Below are 20,977 nucleotides of genomic sequence, written 5' to 3'. Positions count from 1 at the left end.
ATCATAAGTATGAAGCACGGTAGAGCACAAGCGCCTCCATTATAATGCACCGTGTGAATGTTGCAAGGTAAGTGTCTTATGTAAAAGCAAACACGTTTATGAGGTCGTCAACCTTATGCCTGTTTCAGACAGGCTAATTGGCGTCACCTGCACTCTTAAGAAGTCTCCGTAGGGCGTCTTCACCACAATGCCTCAAATCGATAATCCGAGTGGCCTAATGGGCGAATTAGGTGAATGATGAAGTCCAATATATGATTTGACAAAAAAATGTCCGTCCACAGGGACAACATGCAAGGCGCGGGAGGCGTTTTCTATTGTGCGATGTACCAGCGCAGATGCCAAATGAGCACACTAGGCCACTTCGATTGGTCATGCCGAAGCATTGCGGTGAAGATGCCTAGCAGGGACATTTTGGTGTGTGAAAATTGTAACCACACACTGTTAGGAGGAACTTCTCGTACCCGAAGGACACACTCGAAAAGTAGGTTTGAGAGCATGAATTCTACCATATTAATAACGCTAATGAGTTTTATGACTTTTATTCAACCCACATTGCGCTAGGGTGGAAACTTGCAAGACAGCGACATTCTGAGAAGTTTGAGGCAATTCAGAGCAAGCAGAGCCCTCGCGCTGGTCGAGGCCTGCATCTCCTCATTAAGGAGTGCCAGCGATGCCACGAAATCGGCTTGCGCTGATCGATTCACCGGTACCTCAAATGGGTTCTGGCACTGCGAGCAGTACTTCCAAGTTGAATAAGCGATCAATTCCCAGCCTTGTATAGAACACATTTCAGCCACATCTCATACACTTAGTGCACGCACACTGAACAACAATAAAAAAGTTTTTGGGTATATTACGCGTTGTAGCTACAGCTACGCTATGCGGCCAACCGCAGTCGAAGGTTCTGGACTTACTTCGACAAACTGAGAATCTTTAGCCTCAGTGACAATTTCTGTGCAGAGAAGTTTCAATGTTTCACCTAAATCAGAAAAAACCCCGCCGAGGCTGTGACTGAACCCGCGCATTTGTGCTCAGCACTACTGCCACTCAGCCGGCTCGTCCGGGTAAAACTGCAATCTTAACCGATGCTATACCTTCCTGCAACCACAACACGGTGCGAGCGGTGAGGATCCCAGATTCTCTCTTTTCTGTTGTTTCTATGTCCAAAATGTCAAGCGAAGACACTTTTGTGAGCTTAAAATGTCGCTAACATTTGTAGAGCTGCGTACCAAAACAAAAACGAAAGGAGTTGGCAGCAGTGTTATTGCTTTTTTTTGTATCCCTGCATGTACGTGTCAAGCCGGTGTCCCTCTTTTTCCATGATGCTCAACACATCGCCCAGTCACCTTGCCGAACATCTTATTGCAATTTTCTTGGATCAAATACTAGAAAAACGTTGTACTCACTGTCGTAAAGACTGCAGTTTCGCTCTCCACAGTCGGATAAAAGGCATACAGACGCGTTGCCGGAGGTGATTTTTTCTTCCAGGGAGACCTCCGTTACGTTGGCTTTGTCCAATGGAAGCGGTTGGCAGAAAACTCGAGCGATGAAGTTGGTGCTGCACGTAATATTATCGCTTTGTTCCCCAATGTCGACTGGGTAGCAGATGCAACTGCTGTCGTTGGCATGACTAGATTCCGTTCTCTGTATGAGCAACGTGTGACCTCTCCTCGTTATGTTGAGACTGGGAAGCTGTGGGCACGATCCTCGTGACAGCGCAATCTGTAAAACAAAATACGGCATTTCAGGCCACATAGTGAATTCTCGTAAAATGGGCCTTAAACACACTCGGGCCATTAGTTCACAATCCTGGCAAAAATAGCAACTTCTTGGCTTTTAAATGCTCTGTTTGTCGAATGTACCACTCTTTACCTTCGTTTGTAGAAACCATGCTAACAACTGTTGAACAAAACGTTTCATCTCTCTCAATAAGCGAACTACCTAAGGTTACACCGCATTAGGACACCCACAGAATTCGGGGGCGACATGGAGGAGGGTGATATTGTTAGCTTTGTGATTTTGCTGATAAAGGCACATGAAAGCACCGCTTGTTTTGGAGATTTCCTCCCTCTGGGAGATTCTTGCCATACTTTTCTTCCATTTATAAGTATCTCAAGTTACTAGACCTGAGAATGCTCCTGATTGTGCGTCATTGTGTAATACGTCATTGTAACTGATGTTGCGGACTGTTTATCTCCTACGGTACAACAATTATACCAGCAGGGATCTCCTACGGTACAGCAATTATACCAGCAGGGATCTCCTATGGTAAAGCAATTATACCAGCAGGGATCTCCTACGGTACAGCAATTACACCAGCAGGGATCTCCTACGGTACAGCAATTATACAAGGAGGGATCTCCTACGGTACAGCAATTATACCACGAGGGATCTCCTACGGTACAGCAAACATACCAGGAGGGATCCAACAGAGTAACTTCCAATTATGTATATGTTTATAAAGCACCACTAATGAGGCCGTAAATTATGCGGCCTGTTTCCGCGGCGGCAATTTTTTTCGAAATGATAACAGGAACACCAACAAAATGTCGACATAACGACGTAAAAAACCTCCACTAAACTTTACGCTGTACCACAGACAGATAAAGTTATTGCGCCCAAAGCCTCGTAATTCAGGGACATAACTTATGAAGAAGCGCGAAGAAGTTCTTTATTTTAGGTTTTCGTTCAACAAAAATACCACAGACATATCTCCTATCGGGCAAAGCCTGTGAAACCCCGGGGTATGCGCATTAGCTATTATCTCTGACAGATAGCATCCCAGCTCGGAAGGCTAGGGGGTCACTGGAGTTCACATGCCAGAAATATTTCCTCTGTATTACCAGAGATAAGGGCACCGGCGTAATTTATATCAGGTAGGCAGGTGCTTGCAAAAGAAACTGGTTACAGGAGCATACTGATCTGTCATGCCGCTTAGTGTCATGCAGCTCAATTTCTTCTTCTTCATTTGGGTTGGCGTTTTGCCACTCCTGCCTTTTATTTATGCTCCCGGGCTGTTTTTAACGTTACGTTTCTTATGGTTGTGGTATTCCGTTCGCTTATCGTCGGCAGCCGCACACAATAGCCGCTGATGAAATAACACGGAGCTCTTACGTCTATTATCTTGGCAGCGGTGTTGGGATTTTATGCCTGCGCCGTTGTGGACTGCGCTGACAGTATTCTTTCACCTGTTGGCGGCACAGTGCTCAATTGTTTTTCAAAACTATCGCCTAAAAAACTTCTCACGACAGAAGCACGTTTTCTTTCATTGTTTTGCCATGCCCCGTCACTACCGTTATTTTTTTTATTTTTTACGGTAGTCCCGGTGACCTATAAACACTTTATAGATGCCCTCTTTATCTGGCCGGTACCCAGGCTGATATCTCCAGTTTCTGCGATGTTTTGAATCTTTTGTTGGTGTACTCTATAACACGCCGAACGCAGAAGGTCTGTGAAGTCGTCTTTAATCACTTTCAATTCATTTTTTTTTTACAGTGCGCACGTATATGCGCGCTGTCCTGAGTTGGTATTTAAATCAAGGGAAAATATTTTTTATGCTATGACCGAGATTCATGTTTACACAAGGGGTGGTAAACGCGGCGTCACAAAAGCCTAAAAACTGGTCTTGTCCCGAAAACAGAATAGAGACTTTTTTTTAGAGCACCTGAACTTTTTATGGAATTGAAGATTGCGTTTCCGTAGGAAGCTTCAAGAAAAGATAAATGTTTTGTTTTCCACGTTCCAACTCACTACGCAGGATACAAAGTTTGACGCTGTAATAATTTCGAAGATTTAAATCTTCTATTAAGCATTCAAACTATATAATCTTCCGATGCTCCTTGTACACCATCCACTAAATTTAGTCAGGGACACAAGAGGTGCCGGGAACATATGCTCACAGAAGTACATGTTTGCACCGCGAATTGAGTCCTACACGGAAAGTCAAAATTCTATGATGTGTAATGTATAATTTATAACATGATAGAATGAAAGCAACAAATTGTATTGAAGCGAAAATGTGGAAATTTTTAGTGCGAGGTATTTCTCGCTGTGAATATGCAAGTATGCACCACCCCTGACTTCGACACCAAAAGGTGGCTGGACGGTACGTATTAAATAAAAAATACACCCGCTGATTTACAATGCCAGGCCAGGTGACTGGCTTTCAGGCTTTCGAATGGCGCTGCGAAACTGGAAGTCGCGTTAATAATGCTCAGTTTGTATGCCAAGTATTTGAAGCTAGTTCGCGAATTTGCAAAAAAAAAAAAACTACCAATCCTATGGAAGGCACAATTTAAATTTTGCAAGCAATACTTAGAAATTATAAGAAATTACAAGGAATGCTCCGGAGAAATTATTTAATTATTGGTTTTCACAAGAAAAAAGATCTGAGGTTGCCACATTTCGTACGCGTTCTGCGTAATGCATTTTCACCCCATTACACCCTGCCAAAAGCGTCACACCAACGAACGTTGACATATCTCGCAATGCAACCAGCATGCATTGCTTTACTGAGAAGTTTGCCGGACTCGGACACTTTTTGAGGTCAAAGAGGACGGTTGGTGAGTGCGAGGTAACTAAAAAATGATATCATCTTTGCTTTTTCAGAAAACCAGCCTATATAAACTTATAGCTAGTCCAAAATTCTGTTTTAGCTGATGCTTGAATGTTTTAGAGCGTGTAAACCTAATTTATGCTGCTGCCTTTTCAGGAAACATCACTGCTTGTCAAGGTTCCAGTTGAAAGAAATTAAATGGCGGGAAACGATATGACTAACTGATTAATAGATCTCCTATAGGATACAGCAATGCAGTAAGCTGAAGATATCAATGAAAAGACAGGCATCTATTTTTAGGTAATGTTGCGAAATGGGTTTTTAGAGAAATCGTTCCGAGTATCACAAATTTAAACGACGCGCAACACTAATAACGCAGAACAACAAGCATAATCAATGACACGGATATCCTCGCGTTCTTCTGTGCTGTTTGTAATTGACCTGACAAACCTCCCTAAGTTAGTGTAACTGATTATCATTCCCCGCAGTCAATCCGGAAACCTTTCATGTTGATTGATATTGGTCCTGAACGAGCCGAATCTGCGCGTGGGCTACGAGGCACGCGGTAGTGGAGGGCTCCGTATTAATTTTGGCCTTCTGGGGATCTTTAACGTCCGCCGAAATCTTGGCAAATGGGCGTTTTCGCTCTTCGCCATCAGCTGACAATCAGCCGCCACGGCCGCTATCGAACCCGCGTCCTTGTGCTCAGCAGCACAGCGCCTTAGCCACTGAGCCAGCGTGGCGGGTCTAACCATTCTAACCTTTCGTTTTGAAATTTTGGAAAACGTACACGTTCCTGATTCTCACTACACGCTACGAATTCAATTCGGCATGCAGCGGTGCGCATAAAGGTCAAATGTTCCGCGTACCTCGGGCAAACTGAGATAACGCACTACCTTTGTGAGTAACTTCCGTTATATCCTGTTAACCACGCAAATGCTAGGAAACAATGAACGAAAGATAAGGTGATTGCATGAATGCCTTCCACGGACTAGAAAAGTGGCCAGTAGGGTTTATTATTGAAGTGTAACATCTCGGGCCATTATCTGAGGTAATGGGCTCCTACTCATGAGTGAAAGCTTATTGCCACAGAAACTCATTATTTCATTAAGTGATAATTCCACCGACATCCCTCTGTGTTTTTTTTTCCTTGATCAATCATACAATTGGCGGACAATGTTCAGGGAGAGTGCCCGTTGAAAAAATGTTCTTGCATTCAGAACTGGCGATTTTACTTGCACGTAGCCTTCCTCATTCCACGATTTTTATTGATTTCTGCAGTTGTCAATATTCAAATAAAAGTTACTTATATGGGAAGCATTGTTATTATTCCGTAATAGTAGCCCTGGGATCATTTGGTACAATACTTTAAACGTACATGTACCTAAACTCCTTGGTTAAAAAATGAACACCCAAATTTTGAGGTTTTCAGCACCGAAGTTATACCTGGGCACTGATGCGCGCCGTAGTGCAGGACTGCGGATTCATTTCGACCACCTGGGGTTTTTTTAGGAAAACCAAAATCTCGAGAATCGGTGTTTTCGTTTTTCGGCTACATCCAAAACACGATGGCTGCCACGGCGTTGATTTAACCCGCCACTTAGGGCTCAGCAGCGCAACGCCTATATCCATTAGGTAGTCCTCCTTATCTGTTGAAGATATTCTAAAGGAAAGCAAAGGAATACTTGTGACCAGCATTATCTTCAAGGTTTAAATCTCGCGGGCTTTTCAGCATTGATTCTATGACAGGTTGTTTCTTTCTGCGAAATTCGTTAAAATAGCTTCAGACACCGTCCTTGTCAATGTGAAGGCGCTGGTTCCTTCCGTAATTAAGAGTTTTGGGTTTTTATTAAAGTGAAGCGTTCTATGCTTCACCAGTGGCGGTGAACGGGAGAGCGCATTGCAGGAAAGCCAACGTCACACAATAGAGGGCACATGTGCGTGATGATGATGATTATTATTATGATGATAATGATGAAACGCAACGCTTTCTTAGAGAAACGCAATGCAGGATAGCCAACTTACACTACAGGTTTCCACAAAGGCACAACAAGCGCCTCAAGAGAGCAACACTTCCCTTGGTCGTAATCGAAACTAGTCACTCCCGTTAAGAAGCCGACGTCTATGCGATTGCGCCAGCCTAACACGGTCGAAGCCGTTTGTAGTCTGGACTTTGGCTATAACACGACGAAGTAGTTTGGATTTTGGACTTTGAATTTGGCTCAGGCTGCACTGGAGGCAGCTTTTCGTTTTAACCATCTTTCTCTTCAGAACGAGGCTTTCATTATTTTCCCTATTGAATTCCTCCTTATTACTGCTCCTACGATGGAAGATTTTCCTTTTCTATCTATTGTCACAGTAGGAAAAGGGTGTATTTAGGCGGGTGAAACCATGCTTCGAGAGAAACTAGGGATCAATTTAATATCTACATGAAGAACAGATTCCTTGATTGTTCCCAATTACAATTCGGGAGCTTACAACGAGACCACGCTCAGGCCACAACATAAAAAAAGAATAACCCCGACAGCACGGTCGAACGTAGCGAAGAGCGAACAGAGAATCTTAAGAAACGAATCGGAATATTTCTCAACCCCAACACTCCTGATTCGGAGGATAAAAACATTGGTAAATAAACAGAAGAGAAACAAGCCCTCAATAAGGCACCCTTTTAAGTTATACTTCCGTGTAAGTCGCGTTATATTATTTCTAGAGTACTCGAAAACGGTCAGCCTAATCCCTTCCTTCTGAATTTGTCCGAGTGCTAGAGCCAAATTTTAGAATCTTATTCACAACCTGCCTACAAAACCATCGTTTCTGTCGCGGCTCTCTGCAGCGTGTGGCGGAACCATGTTGTGAAGTCTCCATAGATTTTTCCGTGTCAGGAGCGCCGTATACGAAAGGCTGAGGAGTATACGTGGCCATGCATATGACGAGAGGGATGATTGCGATGCTTTTAACGGCAGAGCTGTTTAAGCTTCTAGTTCCGCAGTTGAGCGTTACCAGAAAAACAGTACCAAGAAAAATACCGAGCGCGCGTGAGAGTGTACCGCGAATGGAGTGCCCGACGTCCACCAGGCTTCCGTGTTGGCCTGCGTCGCGTGAGGAGCTCGCACAAAATACCAAAACAAAATACCGAGCGCACGTGAGCATGCGCCTTGTGAGGAGCGCCCGGAGTCGGCCAGCTCGACCTTCGAGGAGACTGTGCCCAGCGTTCATGGCGTGATCTCCCGCGCGCTCTTCTACTCGCCAGTTGACGTGCGTTCGCGCCTCAATTAGGGAGCGTAGACGCCGACTTCGCGAAGCCGGTTGCTGCCGGTTCTAGCACGTGCGAACGCGGTCCACTTTGGGAGAGATGTGAGAACCTGCGGAGGAAAGCATCCGCGCCTGCCAGTCATGGAGAACGTCAAGAGGCAAGTTCGCAAATCCTTACGCGGTTTCACAGCCGGGTTTCCTACGAAGGGAGAACAGCCGCCAGCCACGGCCGCTGGATGAAAGGCGCACCTTGCGTGCGCTCTCATCCAGCGGCCATGCGCCAGCTCTGCCGTGTTTCCAGCCATGCACAACTTGTGCAACCTGCGCCAGTTATTAGATGCCACGCATCTCATTCATCCGCCTTGTCCCTCCATCCGGCGTCGGCATCGTTGTTGTCGGCGTTCGCCCCTCCCCCATTCTCCTCGCCGCGCCAGCTTCGCTCTCCGCCGCTCACCCCCTCTCCTCTCCGATAGCGGACACTCTCTCGCGAGGGGCGTTCGATTGGATTCGATTGGCTTGGTGGGCTTGGCTTGGCTTGGCTTGGATTGGATTGGATTTGGATTGGAATACAGTGGATTGTGTTGGATTGTGTTGCGTCATAGCCGCGGCAGATGCACTGGCGCCGGCGCGTCCCCTCACCGTTATGCGCGCTATAAAACGCGGTGCCTGCGCCGCTCCGCTCCATCGCTCCAGCGCCGTTCCTCCGCTGTCCAACGCTGCAACGTGAACCCCTATGCGTCGCATCTACAGAGGGGTTCCCGCGAGGAGAGGTGGGAGCTTTTTTCTGCGCCCTGCGAGCCACTGATGGTCATAGTCCCTTTGACGTGTGTTTGGCGTGTACTTCTTTTTAGGGCGAAATACGCTCCAGCGGGGAAAGAGGGCCCATGGACGTTTCAGGTTGCAGCGAGGGAGTCGAGAGGCAGACGTCGACTAGAGAGGTCAGGCGGCGTTTTGGGCGGACGGCAGGTTGCCTGGATGTGTTTAGCGTCACGCATGCCCCTTTCGCCTTGTAGTGTACGTTAAACAGGTTGTGCGTGTTGTAATAAACGAGTGATCGCCATGGTGGTCGTGATATAACACGCCAGAGGGTTCAGCCGCGTCTGTATTGACGCTGAAGCTGCTTCAGTTCCGCAACAAGCACGAGGGTCCCTCACAGGTTGTGACGGAAATTTTGCAGACGGGATTTTTATTCATCTAGTTGGTTTCACCACAAATTTCTTAGTCCAGGAGAAATGAACGTACTAAACTTCTGCAGCTGGAGAAAGGAATCAACAAAGCAAACGTAGCTCCAAGATAAGCACCGCGCCCGCTGGGCGGCGCCATCAAAACTCACGCCATACCGTCCGTAACTATACTCAAACCCTCTTTCGCGAATTTCCGCTGGTGGAAATGTCGAACGATTAGGAGGCGGCATTGATAGCTTTTATTTTACGCATGATATCTCTCTATCTCCCCGTTGCAGTGAGGACGATACTACGGCGCATAATGCACCGCCATTGCGAGACCTCTAATCGTTTCCTGTTTGTTCGCCAAGCGTGGAAGGCGAGGCAGCTGGCTGCCTGATAGCTGACAACCCGGCACGTTTAGAGCACTCCGACTCGGATGGACGAATCTCGTGAACTGGAAAGCAAGCGGCAGGACTCTTGTGGACACGCATACAGAGTGCTTTGGGCACCCGTGCTCAACTTCTGCGTTTTGCCTATGCAGACGCCTGATCGTATCCAGGTCCACAAGCCGTATTGAGAGGACGTAAAGTATTTAACGTACACTTAAAAGCAGGCTCCTTCGTATAGTACGATTTCAATATTTTAACAAGGACGCTTTGCTGATCGGACCTTGAAAGTGCAAGTTCACCCTTTGTATGATCACTTCAATATTACGAATGTAAGTGAAAGCTTTCATGTTGGATCATTGCTGGGGCACAAATCCTGACTCAAAGCGCGTCCGTTGCGGCGCACCATCCACTTTATCGCATACGTATTTGGTTGTACTGGAAGATCTCGTTTGCCATGTCTGAACCTCTTATCTTACTTCTGTTCTGTTCAGCCGTACCTTCGTTACGTTATAAACCATTAAAAAAGAAAAGCTAAGTACAGATAATTTTGTTGAGACAGCACCTTTATTTTCTTTGCAGTACGTAAAGGACTGGCATGCGGAAAGTCGGTGAAGGCTTCGTATAAAAGACCCCCCCCCCGGTCAGGGGGCGGGGACGCTCAATGCCCCCTTCAGATCTTCGATTTGCTATCTATGATAATATCAGTAATGCTTCCTTGGTGTTTTTATCTTGCTAAAGGCGTTGCCTGTTTTATCTCTTACGCTTTACTTTGAACTCCTCAACACTGGGAACAGTCGTTTTTCCAATTTTATGGAAGTAGCGGCTTCGAAAGTGTGAGACAGACGCCGAAACACAGATGAACGGCGTGGCAGTTTCTACGGGAGCCAACGTCAGCAATTTAAATCATTTTAGCTGCACACCAGCGCTCCGTGGAAAGAGAGAGGGAGAGTTTACGAGATTTCTCATTAATTTATAATCACAAGCCATGATCCGTAGTAAACCGCCCCTTTCAGCTAGGCATATAGCATAAATTCCGTCACTTCAATAGATCACTGTACCGTCGCAGTTGTCCAGTATCGAAGAGCACGCTTTAATATTATTTACGAAATTCGCGTTGAAGGTAGTTTTCCTGCCATTCTGGGTAACACCATGCGACCGCACAGTCACCTGCTGAAGTAACAATTGAGTTACATTCGTTATAAAACGACGGTTGTGGATTCGGCTTATCGCATAAGTGTGCTTTAACGAAATACAACAAACTGAACTGTCAGTTGTTTTCTAAAATAATACAGTTGTTTATCGTTGTTTTCAACTGTTGTTTACGGTTTTCAACTCAACTTGCCCGCACTTTTGAGTTACATTACGCGCAATCTTTCGCGGAAACATATGGAAGACGGAAATTGGTTCATACGTCTTTCTTATTGATACACTTCAACCTTGCGATTTAATTAACGCAAATAACTAAAAACACCATGAGTGCTAGCGCCGTATACAATTTATATGGTGAGCTTTTTTTCGGCATTTATGCAACTATCAGAATTCAGGCCACGGCCCGCTATTAGCACCCAATACGGTGTGACCAATCAATCGTTTATATATGTCAATGCTACGAATCGATACGTCGGCATTATAGGTTTCTGTAGCTGTCCATCTGCATTGTATGAAAATCAAGGCGTGTTTAACTCCATTGGTGTGTTTGTTACATTCCTGACATATGCAAGTGGTCGCATAAGCCGTAGACTATGCATAGCTATAATAGTGGCCGAATTAGTCTGAGAAACAAACTGAATTAAGGAAACTTCTTTGTGGTGTCAGAAGTTGAAACTCACGTATTGTATTTAGCGGAGCCACGTACACAATGTGTAAAGTCAACCACAGGTTGAATACGCATCTTAGCATCCGACTCCCACCCGTTTTATAAAGGTTACGAGAAAAACTTGACTTCACCTTTTCTGTTTTCCACAGAGATAAACATGAAATTCCCAGACTACTCAAGAATCCCCTGTGCTTGGAGTTTTCAAATGTGAAAGACCAACAAAGTAGACACAAAATTGCGGGGATGGAGCTGACTTACAGGTGAAGGTCTATTCGCTGCGAAAGAGCGTTGTACAGCACCGTAGACAACCGTAAATAACCAAAAAGAAGCAGAAGTAGTGGGACCTGTAACTTCAACCGACAATTCCTCGCAGAAATTTTCGCTAGTTGGTGATAACATACATACATACATACATACATACATACATACATACATACATACATACATACATACATACATACATACATACATACATACATACATACATACATACATACATACATACATACAAATGAAACTGCATAAATTTAGGTATTTTTCGACTGTAGTTATTTCTTCAACGCGGTCTACGCAAATTAATTCCTTTCACTGTGCATAACATTGATTTGAGGATGGTTACAGCCCTATTTTAGGGTTCGCTTTTACATCTATAATCGCTCTTGTACAATTTACGAAGACCCACGCACCTAAAGTCTGCTTGACATGAAACGATATCTTCTCGATTGACAACATGCTTTCGCTTTTGCCGGTCTGACCACATGCTTCTGGCGGTGTGTGACTGACAAGCGAAAGAATGTCCCAGATATGTGTCACGGACATTCTTTAGAGGTTATTCAGTCTAAGCTCTGCGTAGCTTCCAAGTACACAGTACCCCTGTCACCTATTCCAGAGCACCGCCAATCTGTGAAGAAAACAAAGGTTGAGTGTTGTAACCCGAAAGCGTTTTTATAATGTCAAATGAATGCGGTCACCTGCTTTAGTGCCCTCAGAAGGTCTGAATTTTCCAACCCGGTTCGTTGAACTTTTGAATATCTAGACAAAGGCAGAATAGCACTGGTGTGCTTAGAGTATTTTTTCATTGTAAGTGTTGCCCAACGAGGAGCCGCTGCATTAATGGGCAATCCTTCCCGCTTTCCGGAATAAAAATTTGGGAAATATTAATTACAATGAAAGAAACCTTTCGTAAAAACTGCTGCCTCCGCTTTGATCCGGACCCGCAAACTTCGAATGTAAGTTGGCACGTACCTAACTGCCAAACTGATATCGCATTGTGCTGCTTAGCACGAGAGCGCGGGTTAGATTCCCGGACGCGGCGGCCGCTTTTCTGACGGAGGCGAAAAGCAAAAACGTCCGTGTGTCCGAGATTTCGGGGATGGTTAAAGATACCCAGGTGGTCAAAATTAATCCGGAGCCCTCCACTCTGGCGCGCCTCATCGCCTGCGTTGTGTCGGCGCGTTAAACCCTGCAATCAACTAAATGCTAAATTGATCAGTTTTACCGAAGTTGCATTACACATTGCGGAGAGTGCGCCTGTGGGTGCGTTCACCCATTCATGCTTTTTTTGTTTCTGCATTGCGAGAAGCATTACTGGTTTCACAAGCATTAAATAAAATATTAAAAGTCTCTGTCTAGACTTCCACGCTCGAGGAGGAGTGTGATGATGCCCTAGAGTGAACTGTGGCTTAATAAACTAAAACCGCTGTTTATCTTTCTGGTAACGCGAGAAACACTTTTAAATGCGCCTCAAATTTGGAAATAAATATTTCTTTTCTTAACAACAGGTAACATCAGGATTTCCGGATCCTAGCATTTCGGTTGTCTACCACCAGGGGCTTTCGACCCCGTTATGAAAGGCGGCGCCATCTTGAGTAACCTCTCTCTCGGATCTCCCTTTCCCGTGTGTGCTTTGTCTCTGTGAGGGGCCCCACAGGCTTAAAAAAACATCGTGTACCGATATTAATGTGTTATAAATTCACGGAAATGTTTCTAACGACCCAGTTTGCTTATGTTAGAAACATATCCCTTTTTTACTTGAATAAACAAAAAAAACGTATTTTGCTTTATCGACTTTTCACTAGATGGTTCTAACTGTCTAGCAAGCAAGAGATTTTTTTTATTATTTCACAAAGAACTGACATATCTCTAAAACCAGTGAACTCGGCTGTTGTGAGCATTAATGGGTACTTGTCAACCTTTTCTTATTGGTGCACGCTGCTTTTCAAGTCAGTGGGTGAAGAAGTCGTAAGTTTCATAGAAATGTTAACAGGTACTTCCACCACCACAAACAAAAGCACGAGAATGATTAGTCAACTTTTGCAAACACTTCGCTTCAACAACAAAAAACCAGTTAGCCCGAAAAACCAACCCACCCCTCTTTTTTTTCATTTTTCACTGAAAGGGAGACATTTCAGTACAAAGTAAAATAACGTCCGAGATATTCGTGAGGGATTTTCTTTACAGGCTATTCATCCAAGCACTGCGTAGTCCCCAGTGTATTTGTTTTTATACTGTGAGGCACGAAGGTACCAGCAAAAGGCGTCTCGCGAACAAGCACCCGAGGTCAGCAACCTGGTCGACAGCACTTCCTAGACGCAAAACAGGAGTCAGCTGCCAGTCCTTTCCGCAAACGGAAGGCCAGCCGTTACCGCTAGACATCCGGCGAGTGGTCGTAAACGCCGAAGCACCCTACGGGGGTGTCAGAAGTCGCCCGCCGTAAAAGACGTCGTAACTCCTGCCGAGGTTATGTGACGTAAAACTTTCGCTTGCTGAGCACTAACAAGGTGCAGTCAGGAGTTCCACAATGATGTTGTCCGGTACCGAGCGCATTTTCCCAGAACAAGCGCAAGCCAACATTCGAGAAAAAACGCTACTTAGTGAACTTGTTTTAACTAGAATAAGAATATTCGGCGGCCCAGTTATAGGTGGTTGTTGGCGTATAAAAACTGCCATTGGTTTTCAAGTACATGCAGGGAAAAGTTTACATTTGAAGATTTGCTTTTTTGAATTGCATTCTTTGTGTTTTGCAACATTGCGGCAACCTGTACAATGGCAATAAAAGCTTTGCAAGAAATATCGGTAGGGAAACCACTTTGCATTACAACGTCCTTGTATTCGAGGGTGTCGGTTTTAAATCTGAATTTAAATGCAACCAGTAGCTCACCATTTTACGTTCCCATTTTGTCAGTGTCGCTACATGCTACACAGGTACCGTTCCTAAAATTTACACATACACTCATTAAGGCGACAAAACTGAAATGTCAATGCCTTAGCTGCCCCAGCCCAAACTGTTTTTAACATGCATGCCGATTTCGCACACTGGCTCTTCTGCTGCCCCGTCTATCTTGAGGCCTTTTTGTGCCCCTCCTTCACCCCAAATTTATTCCTAGCATACCTGATAGGCTTCACGGGAAGTAGACGCTCGACCAGGTGGGAAAGGGAGACCATATTTTCAGTCCATAATCTCTATTTGACCGTATACGTAGTGATTCCATTGCGGCTACAACTATCCTACTACTACTACTACTACAAATAGTATCGCTACTCCCTCGCGTGCCTGGTCTAAAACTTTTAGCAGTACCCATCTGCTAAAACGAAGTGTTTTAATTTTTTACACCGGCATTCGGGCACGGGCGAATCTGTGGTCTAAGGGGGCTGGAGCAAATTTCTTGGAGTGTCGATGATGATGATGATGAGATTATACTACTACTGCTACTACTACTACTACTTCTACTACTAATAATAATAATAATATTATATTATTAATACCCATGGCGTTCATTTACACTCCTAGAAACCGGCAATACAGTAATTGGCCGAACATTGTAATTTCTTAATAGTAATAGGCATGCGAAATTAGTAACTTCTTAGGTCATATAAGGTCGCCTATAAGGCGGCCGCGACCGCTACCCCCAACCCCCTTCATGTAATAGGCATCCGAAATTAGTAACTTCTTAGGTCATATAAGGTCGCCTATACCCCTTTACGGCCCACCCCACACAAACGTGTGGGTCAACAAATCGTTTACTAAGTGGCACCTGCTTCGGTTTCAGTTTCACAGCCCTTGGTAATCGCTGTGAATGCTTCCGAGACTTTATTGGTTTCGTTAGTTCCCTCATTTCTCCACCAGGGGGCGAGAAATCGCACATTAAAAACGGCGCTCAAGCCAGCGCGACCACGCTAGCCGCCTTCAAGATGAAAACAGATATTTCCTCTTGCTATTCTCGTATTTTCTGAATTACAAGTGTAAGATACGACTTGCAGGACTTGGAAAAACGCGCTTGGCTAAAAAATACACCCGTTCCCTTCGTCTTCGTTCCCTCATCACGCGTGAAAAATGCACCCACACATATGTGTGGGCTGGGCTTTTGTCGTCACGAAAATTTTGCTGGGCACTACAGGGTGGCGGGGCTCGTGCCCTGCAGCGCTAGAGATAAAATTTTTTTCTTCCTTTCTTCGTGTCTCATTTATTCGCGGTTTTGTGCTGGTTCGTTGGTAATGTTTTCTCGCGCCTTAACCTTAACTAGTTCCGTAATTACTTGTGAAAAAATATTAATTATAATTAATAATTATATTTATTAAAACTTCATTATAATTAATTTTCCAAAAATCCCATTTATATTATAAGTACTCCTGAAAACAATGTAAAACTCGTAAATAAAACGTAAAAATGCAGGTTTTCTGCGCCTGGTGCCATTTTTCAGGTATCCTTACTACCAGCAGATCATACGAATAGAAGCCCAGCCCACACGTATGTGTGGGTTTGTTTTCTGTGTGAAATACTCTGCGCTTTCTATTTTCACTTGTCGAAGCATGATTAGGAAGGGGTAAATACTCAAAATTTATTTACTTGTGCCCTTTTTTTCCAAAATCTTTTTGCTGAGCAGGAAAGGGATAAGGCGGCCGCGACCGCTACCCCCAAACCCCTTCAAATCCGCCTCTGCATCCGTGTCTTACTCTCTCATTTTGGATTGCAAAGTGACAGTTCTGCGCATGACCTGGCATTGCTGTAGGCATATGCACTAGTCGCCAAAAAAATGTGAAGCGAAACCCTTTATATGAGCATCCCTCGCATGACAATGTTGACATAGCTCCTGTGCCGCCAGGTAACCACCACTCTTTCACCCGTCACACTGAACATCAAAATGAGAACAGGCTGTGCCCGCGTTCCCCGTGCCGTGAGGCCAGTACCAGATACTCGAGCCAACAGAACGTAAAACGATGACGTACTACATAAACCCCCCCTTCAACAGAACGTAAAACGATGACGTACTACATACACCCCCCTTCAACAGACGTAAAACGATGACGTACTACATAAACCCCCCCTTCAACAGAACGTAAAACGATGACGTACTACATAAACCCCCCCTTCAACAGAACGTAAAACGATGACGTACTACATAAACCCCCCCCCCCCCTTCAAAAGAACGTAAAACGATGACGTACTACATAAACCCCCCCTCACAAAGTGAGACCGGTAGCACGCATGTGTGCCCCCTTCTGCGTACACGGCGGTTTCCGTCAGCACTTTCGCATGTCTGGGTGATCACACCCGCAGTAAACCAAACCACAGTGGTTACAAAACCCCGTTAGCGACCATAAGTTATTGAAATAGGTATCCAATGAACCTATATTTCGGCATGTGTCACTCTTGCCTCCATGATTGACCTGTCAACGTCAACTTCCGATGACACTCCACGATAAAGCACGCGCTGTAAGTACCGTATAATGTGTGTTCACTCCCACTGCATTTTTCTGTTGTTGCTGCACGCCTGCTCTCACAGTCTGTACAAACACACACTAGCGTACGGGCTGTATAAGTTCGTAACCCGATCATAAACATTTATTTCTAGGTTGACACTGACACCCACTTTGTTGTACGCAATAGTACATCCAAAACGCAAAAAAAGGCACGTAACACAGCAACACGGTGCATCCACTTTCTTTGGCATCATGGCGACGAGTCACGTCATTTTGTGGCCGCGTCCTGTTTCCCTCAGAGCAGATCAAGGCCGCACCAAGAAAGTTCCTGCTAGGAGGACTGACACTTGACTTCCTCGTTTAACGGAACAGGCGTCACTGAGTCACCTCCTTTCGTTGCAGAGCTATACGTATTGCACAGGCTGGTGCTTCAGGGTGAAACTCTGCGACTTGGAAGCCAGCATATTAGTCACCATTACCACCCGGCAAATTTATATCGGAACATTTGCACAAGTTCTGGTATGTTGTGTGCGTGTTTGGCGTGTGTTTAGGACGAACACTCTGCAATGCCATGACTCTTAAAGGGACACTGAAGTGATATGTAAACATTGCGGGATTACTAGCGCAAATTGTAGTCCGGAGTCCCCAGGCCATGTTTCGACCACTCTAGGCGCGTTTACGAGATTTTATTTAGTAGAAAAACTAATTCGAAAATGCTGTCCTCCTCTCTTTACGCTCGCCCATTTTCTGTGGCGTTTTCGTGTGACGTCAGGAGGGGATGAGCTGGCAATTGGCTGCGCCTAGGCTGCGCTACTGCACGGCTCCCCGGCCGACAGAGTCAGTCGGCCCAGCGTTTCGTCCGCCGGCCGCTGGCGGGTCGTCGCAATCAAGGAGGTTAAAAAAAAATTGCTTGGTCGCAATTCGTTCGCTTAGTTGAAACGAAGCCAGGACACGTTTGTGAATGGAAGAATGTGCCTTTCTTTACTTGGTTTGTTTGTACACTGTATCTAGCTCCAAGTCAAGGTCGCTTCACACAAGCGCTGCACAAGCGCACATGCGACGCTTCGCTGACTGGTACGCCAGTAGGAAAATATAAGATAGAAGGATCAACATTTGGGCGAGTTGGTACTGGTTATGTATCATCTTGACGAAACAGCGTAAAAAACGGGGACACTAGGAGAGAATACAGCGTCGTCCTGTCGTCTTTCTCTCCTACTGTCTACAGCGTCGTCCTGTTGTCTTTCTCTCCTAGTGTCCCCGTTTTTTACGCTGTTTCGTCAAGAGGAAAATATAAGGCCTCTTGAAGGCGGGAGAAGAGTCAGCGAAGTCAATATAGGTACTAAGGAAATAAAATCAACTGATATTTTACCGTACAGCGTAAAACTAGGGCGCGGGAAGCACTTTTTTGCGCTGGGCGAACAAGCACAGCGGTCAGCAGCACGACTACGCATCTGCGAACGCTTTTCCGTCTAGGAAATGCAATTGCTAGACGTGAGCTACTGTGGAAACTCGGGCGACGCTTACTGCACGATCGCAGTACAACAAATAGTCACCTAAGCTGCTTGGAATGCCAAAACTAAATAAAAGTGTAAACCGGTTGTACAATATATACCCTATATTAACTTGCCCTACGCGTCCCGCTCCGTGGCCTAGTTGTCTGGGGCGCTAGGAATGTCTTCGTAAATGTTTTGCATGTCACGAGTTCGAATCCCCGTGGGTACATGCTTTTTTTTTGTAAGTTAACTTTTTTGTTTTCCGCCGATTTTTTCTATATTGAGTTCATCTTTTTTTGGGCCGCAACGTTCATGGCTACACGAACTAGTTCACAAAACGCGCGCAGGCTGGCACTGGCGCGCTAGCGAGTTCTCGTTGGCGTGCTGTTGCCATAAGCACCGACTGCTTGCAGGCAGTGGGCACAGGCCAGAATGAACAGACCCTTGGCCTGGTGCGAACACGCTTTTTACGATACAGGCATGAGGGAGGCAAGCTCCAAATATGGGGGAAAAGCGCATGACATTTGGGCGTCTGCGGGTACGCGGAGGGCGTTCATGCACTGCGTAGGTCTCGGCTGGTGAATGCTACGACTACAAGCCGTCCTGGGAGGCTTATCTTGTGCATTTTACAGCCGACAACATGGCAGAAGCGTGGTACGATGATTACTGAGATATTGAGAATGCCCATCCAACAACGCCATTGGTTATGTTTTACAAAACCGAAACCGAAACCGAAACTTGTGTGATTGCTAACCTTGGGTGTTAACGGAAGAACGAGAGAAGCGAGACCGGGGCCATGGCTGCCCTTCGCGGGGACGATAACTTTACTAACACGGTCCCACGATGATGGTGATGGTGTGGCGCATACCCATTGGGAGATTCAACATCCTCCCGCGCCCGCAACGTTCGTATCGGGCCTTAAATAGAAACGCTGTACGGACGCCGAACAAGCAATCCACCATGCTAACAATTTGTTTCCGGTCCATAACGTCAATCCTGGTGAAGCTGCCCGGAAATCCTGTTCCTTTTTTGTCTCCAGCGGTGCATCCATCGTCTCGCAGCTTTCACTACAGCCAAACGCCGCCAAGGTGCAGCAGCCGACAACAAAACAATACTCCAAACCTGCTGAGACGTCTCCAGTCGCTCAGTGGAATACGTGCTTCGCTGAAGCTGTTGCCGTGAAAGTCTCAAGCGTTCATTGCACCTGCAGCTAAGATGCAACGAGTCGGTCGGTGGATTCTGGTCGGTCCTGTGCCTGCCCCGCGTTTGCATTTTATCGGTTTCCGACTCTAGCGAGCACATTTTCTTGATGAGAACCAAGTCAGCATATGGGTCGGCTGATCTCGGACCAGGCGTCCGCGTCTGCTCGCTGGGACGAGAAAGGGTCATCAAGGGTGGTTTAGACTTTCCACGCTCAGTAACACGGAAGGACTGGCTTCCAGGAAGGTCCGGTAAGGATTCATCCTTCATGAAGTCGGGAACAAAGATGTATTCGAGCACATACGGTTGACGGTCGACCTTTTCTTTCACATCTTCGACTTCACGTTCTCTGTCGTCTGCTCGGGTTACTGTCGCTGAACCTTCTTTGACGGCGACAGGCGCTTTATCATGTACACCACGCTTATCGTTCGTGCGTACGCTCGAAGATACGTCGTCATTTAGGAAAGGTGAAGCTTCGGCTGTTACGATGGCTTGTTCCTCGACGGACACTTCAGGGGCGCTAGTGGACGAAATACTCAGGGTATTGGGCTCTATCGTATTATCGCGTTCTCGTAGAGGCAAAAAGCGCATCCGCGCGTCACACGTCGTGTTGGACTGAACAGTTTCTTGAACAGCCGCCTCGGAGCAGTTCTGCGGGCGAGCTCTTGGGCTCCCGTTGCTACAAGTCGAGGTTGTGGACGTCGCGATGTGCTGGAAGCGGCAAAATGGGTTTTTGGTCGGTTTTCCCCGCGTGATGGGCGTAAACGTCAAATCCTCTTCCCGCTGCATGTCGGACAAGTCGGTGTGATCACGGGACGTCGCCTGCAAATGGTTCCCAAGCCTCTGCAGTTGAGGCGACGCACTCTTAGCCGTGCTAACCTGCGGCGTTGGTGGGTCAAATTGCAAGGTGGATGTATGTAAGTCGACGTGAGAGGGGTCACCTGTACGAGTTGCCGTGCGAACACCGTTCGATATAATGGTGAGTGGTCGAGGGAAATTTGGCCTGCTAGGAGTGGCGTTGGTGGTGCCTCTCATGCCGGACGCCTCTGAGACCTTCAAGGCATTCCGGAGCCGGTTGAGGGCGCGGCATATACCTCCTCGGTACGCCAAGGCCTCGAAGTATTCGCGCTCGACTTCCTCATGGTCGATAAGGTCGATAATGTTCTGATCTATCTCGTACATTGTGGCATCTTTGCTCTCCAGAAGGTCAATGGTCGCTTGCAAGTCGTGCGGAGCTTGAGACGGGGCTTCTAGAAGCTCATTCGCTGCCTTGAGCAGTCTTGCAGTAGCTTCGCGAAAGATACGTTGCTGCCGGCGCAGCTTATCCATTCGACACTTACTGTCGATCGTCACTGGACGGTCTGGGCCAGCCATGCCGACCTCAGGCTGAGGGCGGTGTGATCAGC

The 20,977-nt window shown here is 46.2% G+C and overlaps 1 protein-coding gene across 2 annotated transcripts in view; it reads right to left on the bottom strand.

Moving 5' to 3' along the window:
• LOC144141083 (tyrosine-protein phosphatase 10D-like) overlaps window positions 1-20,977 on the bottom strand; it is a 164,009-nt gene that overhangs the window by 125,173 nt on the left and 17,859 nt on the right. For both annotated transcript variants that reach the window (XM_077672604.1, XM_077672605.1), the window contains exon 2: window positions 1,407-1,722. In XM_077672604.1, coding sequence (XP_077528730.1) covers window positions 1,407-1,722 — 316 coding nt within the window. The remainder of the gene's footprint in view (window positions 1-1,406; window positions 1,723-20,977) is intronic.

The sequence above is a fragment of the Haemaphysalis longicornis genome, unplaced genomic scaffold (genome assembly GCF_048455015.1).
Source record: "Haemaphysalis longicornis isolate Haplotype H1 unplaced genomic scaffold, Haemaphysalis longicornis Haplotype H1 scaffold_6, whole genome shotgun sequence".
NCBI lineage: Eukaryota > Metazoa > Arthropoda > Arachnida > Ixodida > Ixodidae > Haemaphysalis > Haemaphysalis longicornis.
Note: the sequence above shows the minus strand (reverse complement) of the source record. Positions and strands in the feature narration are given on the sequence as shown.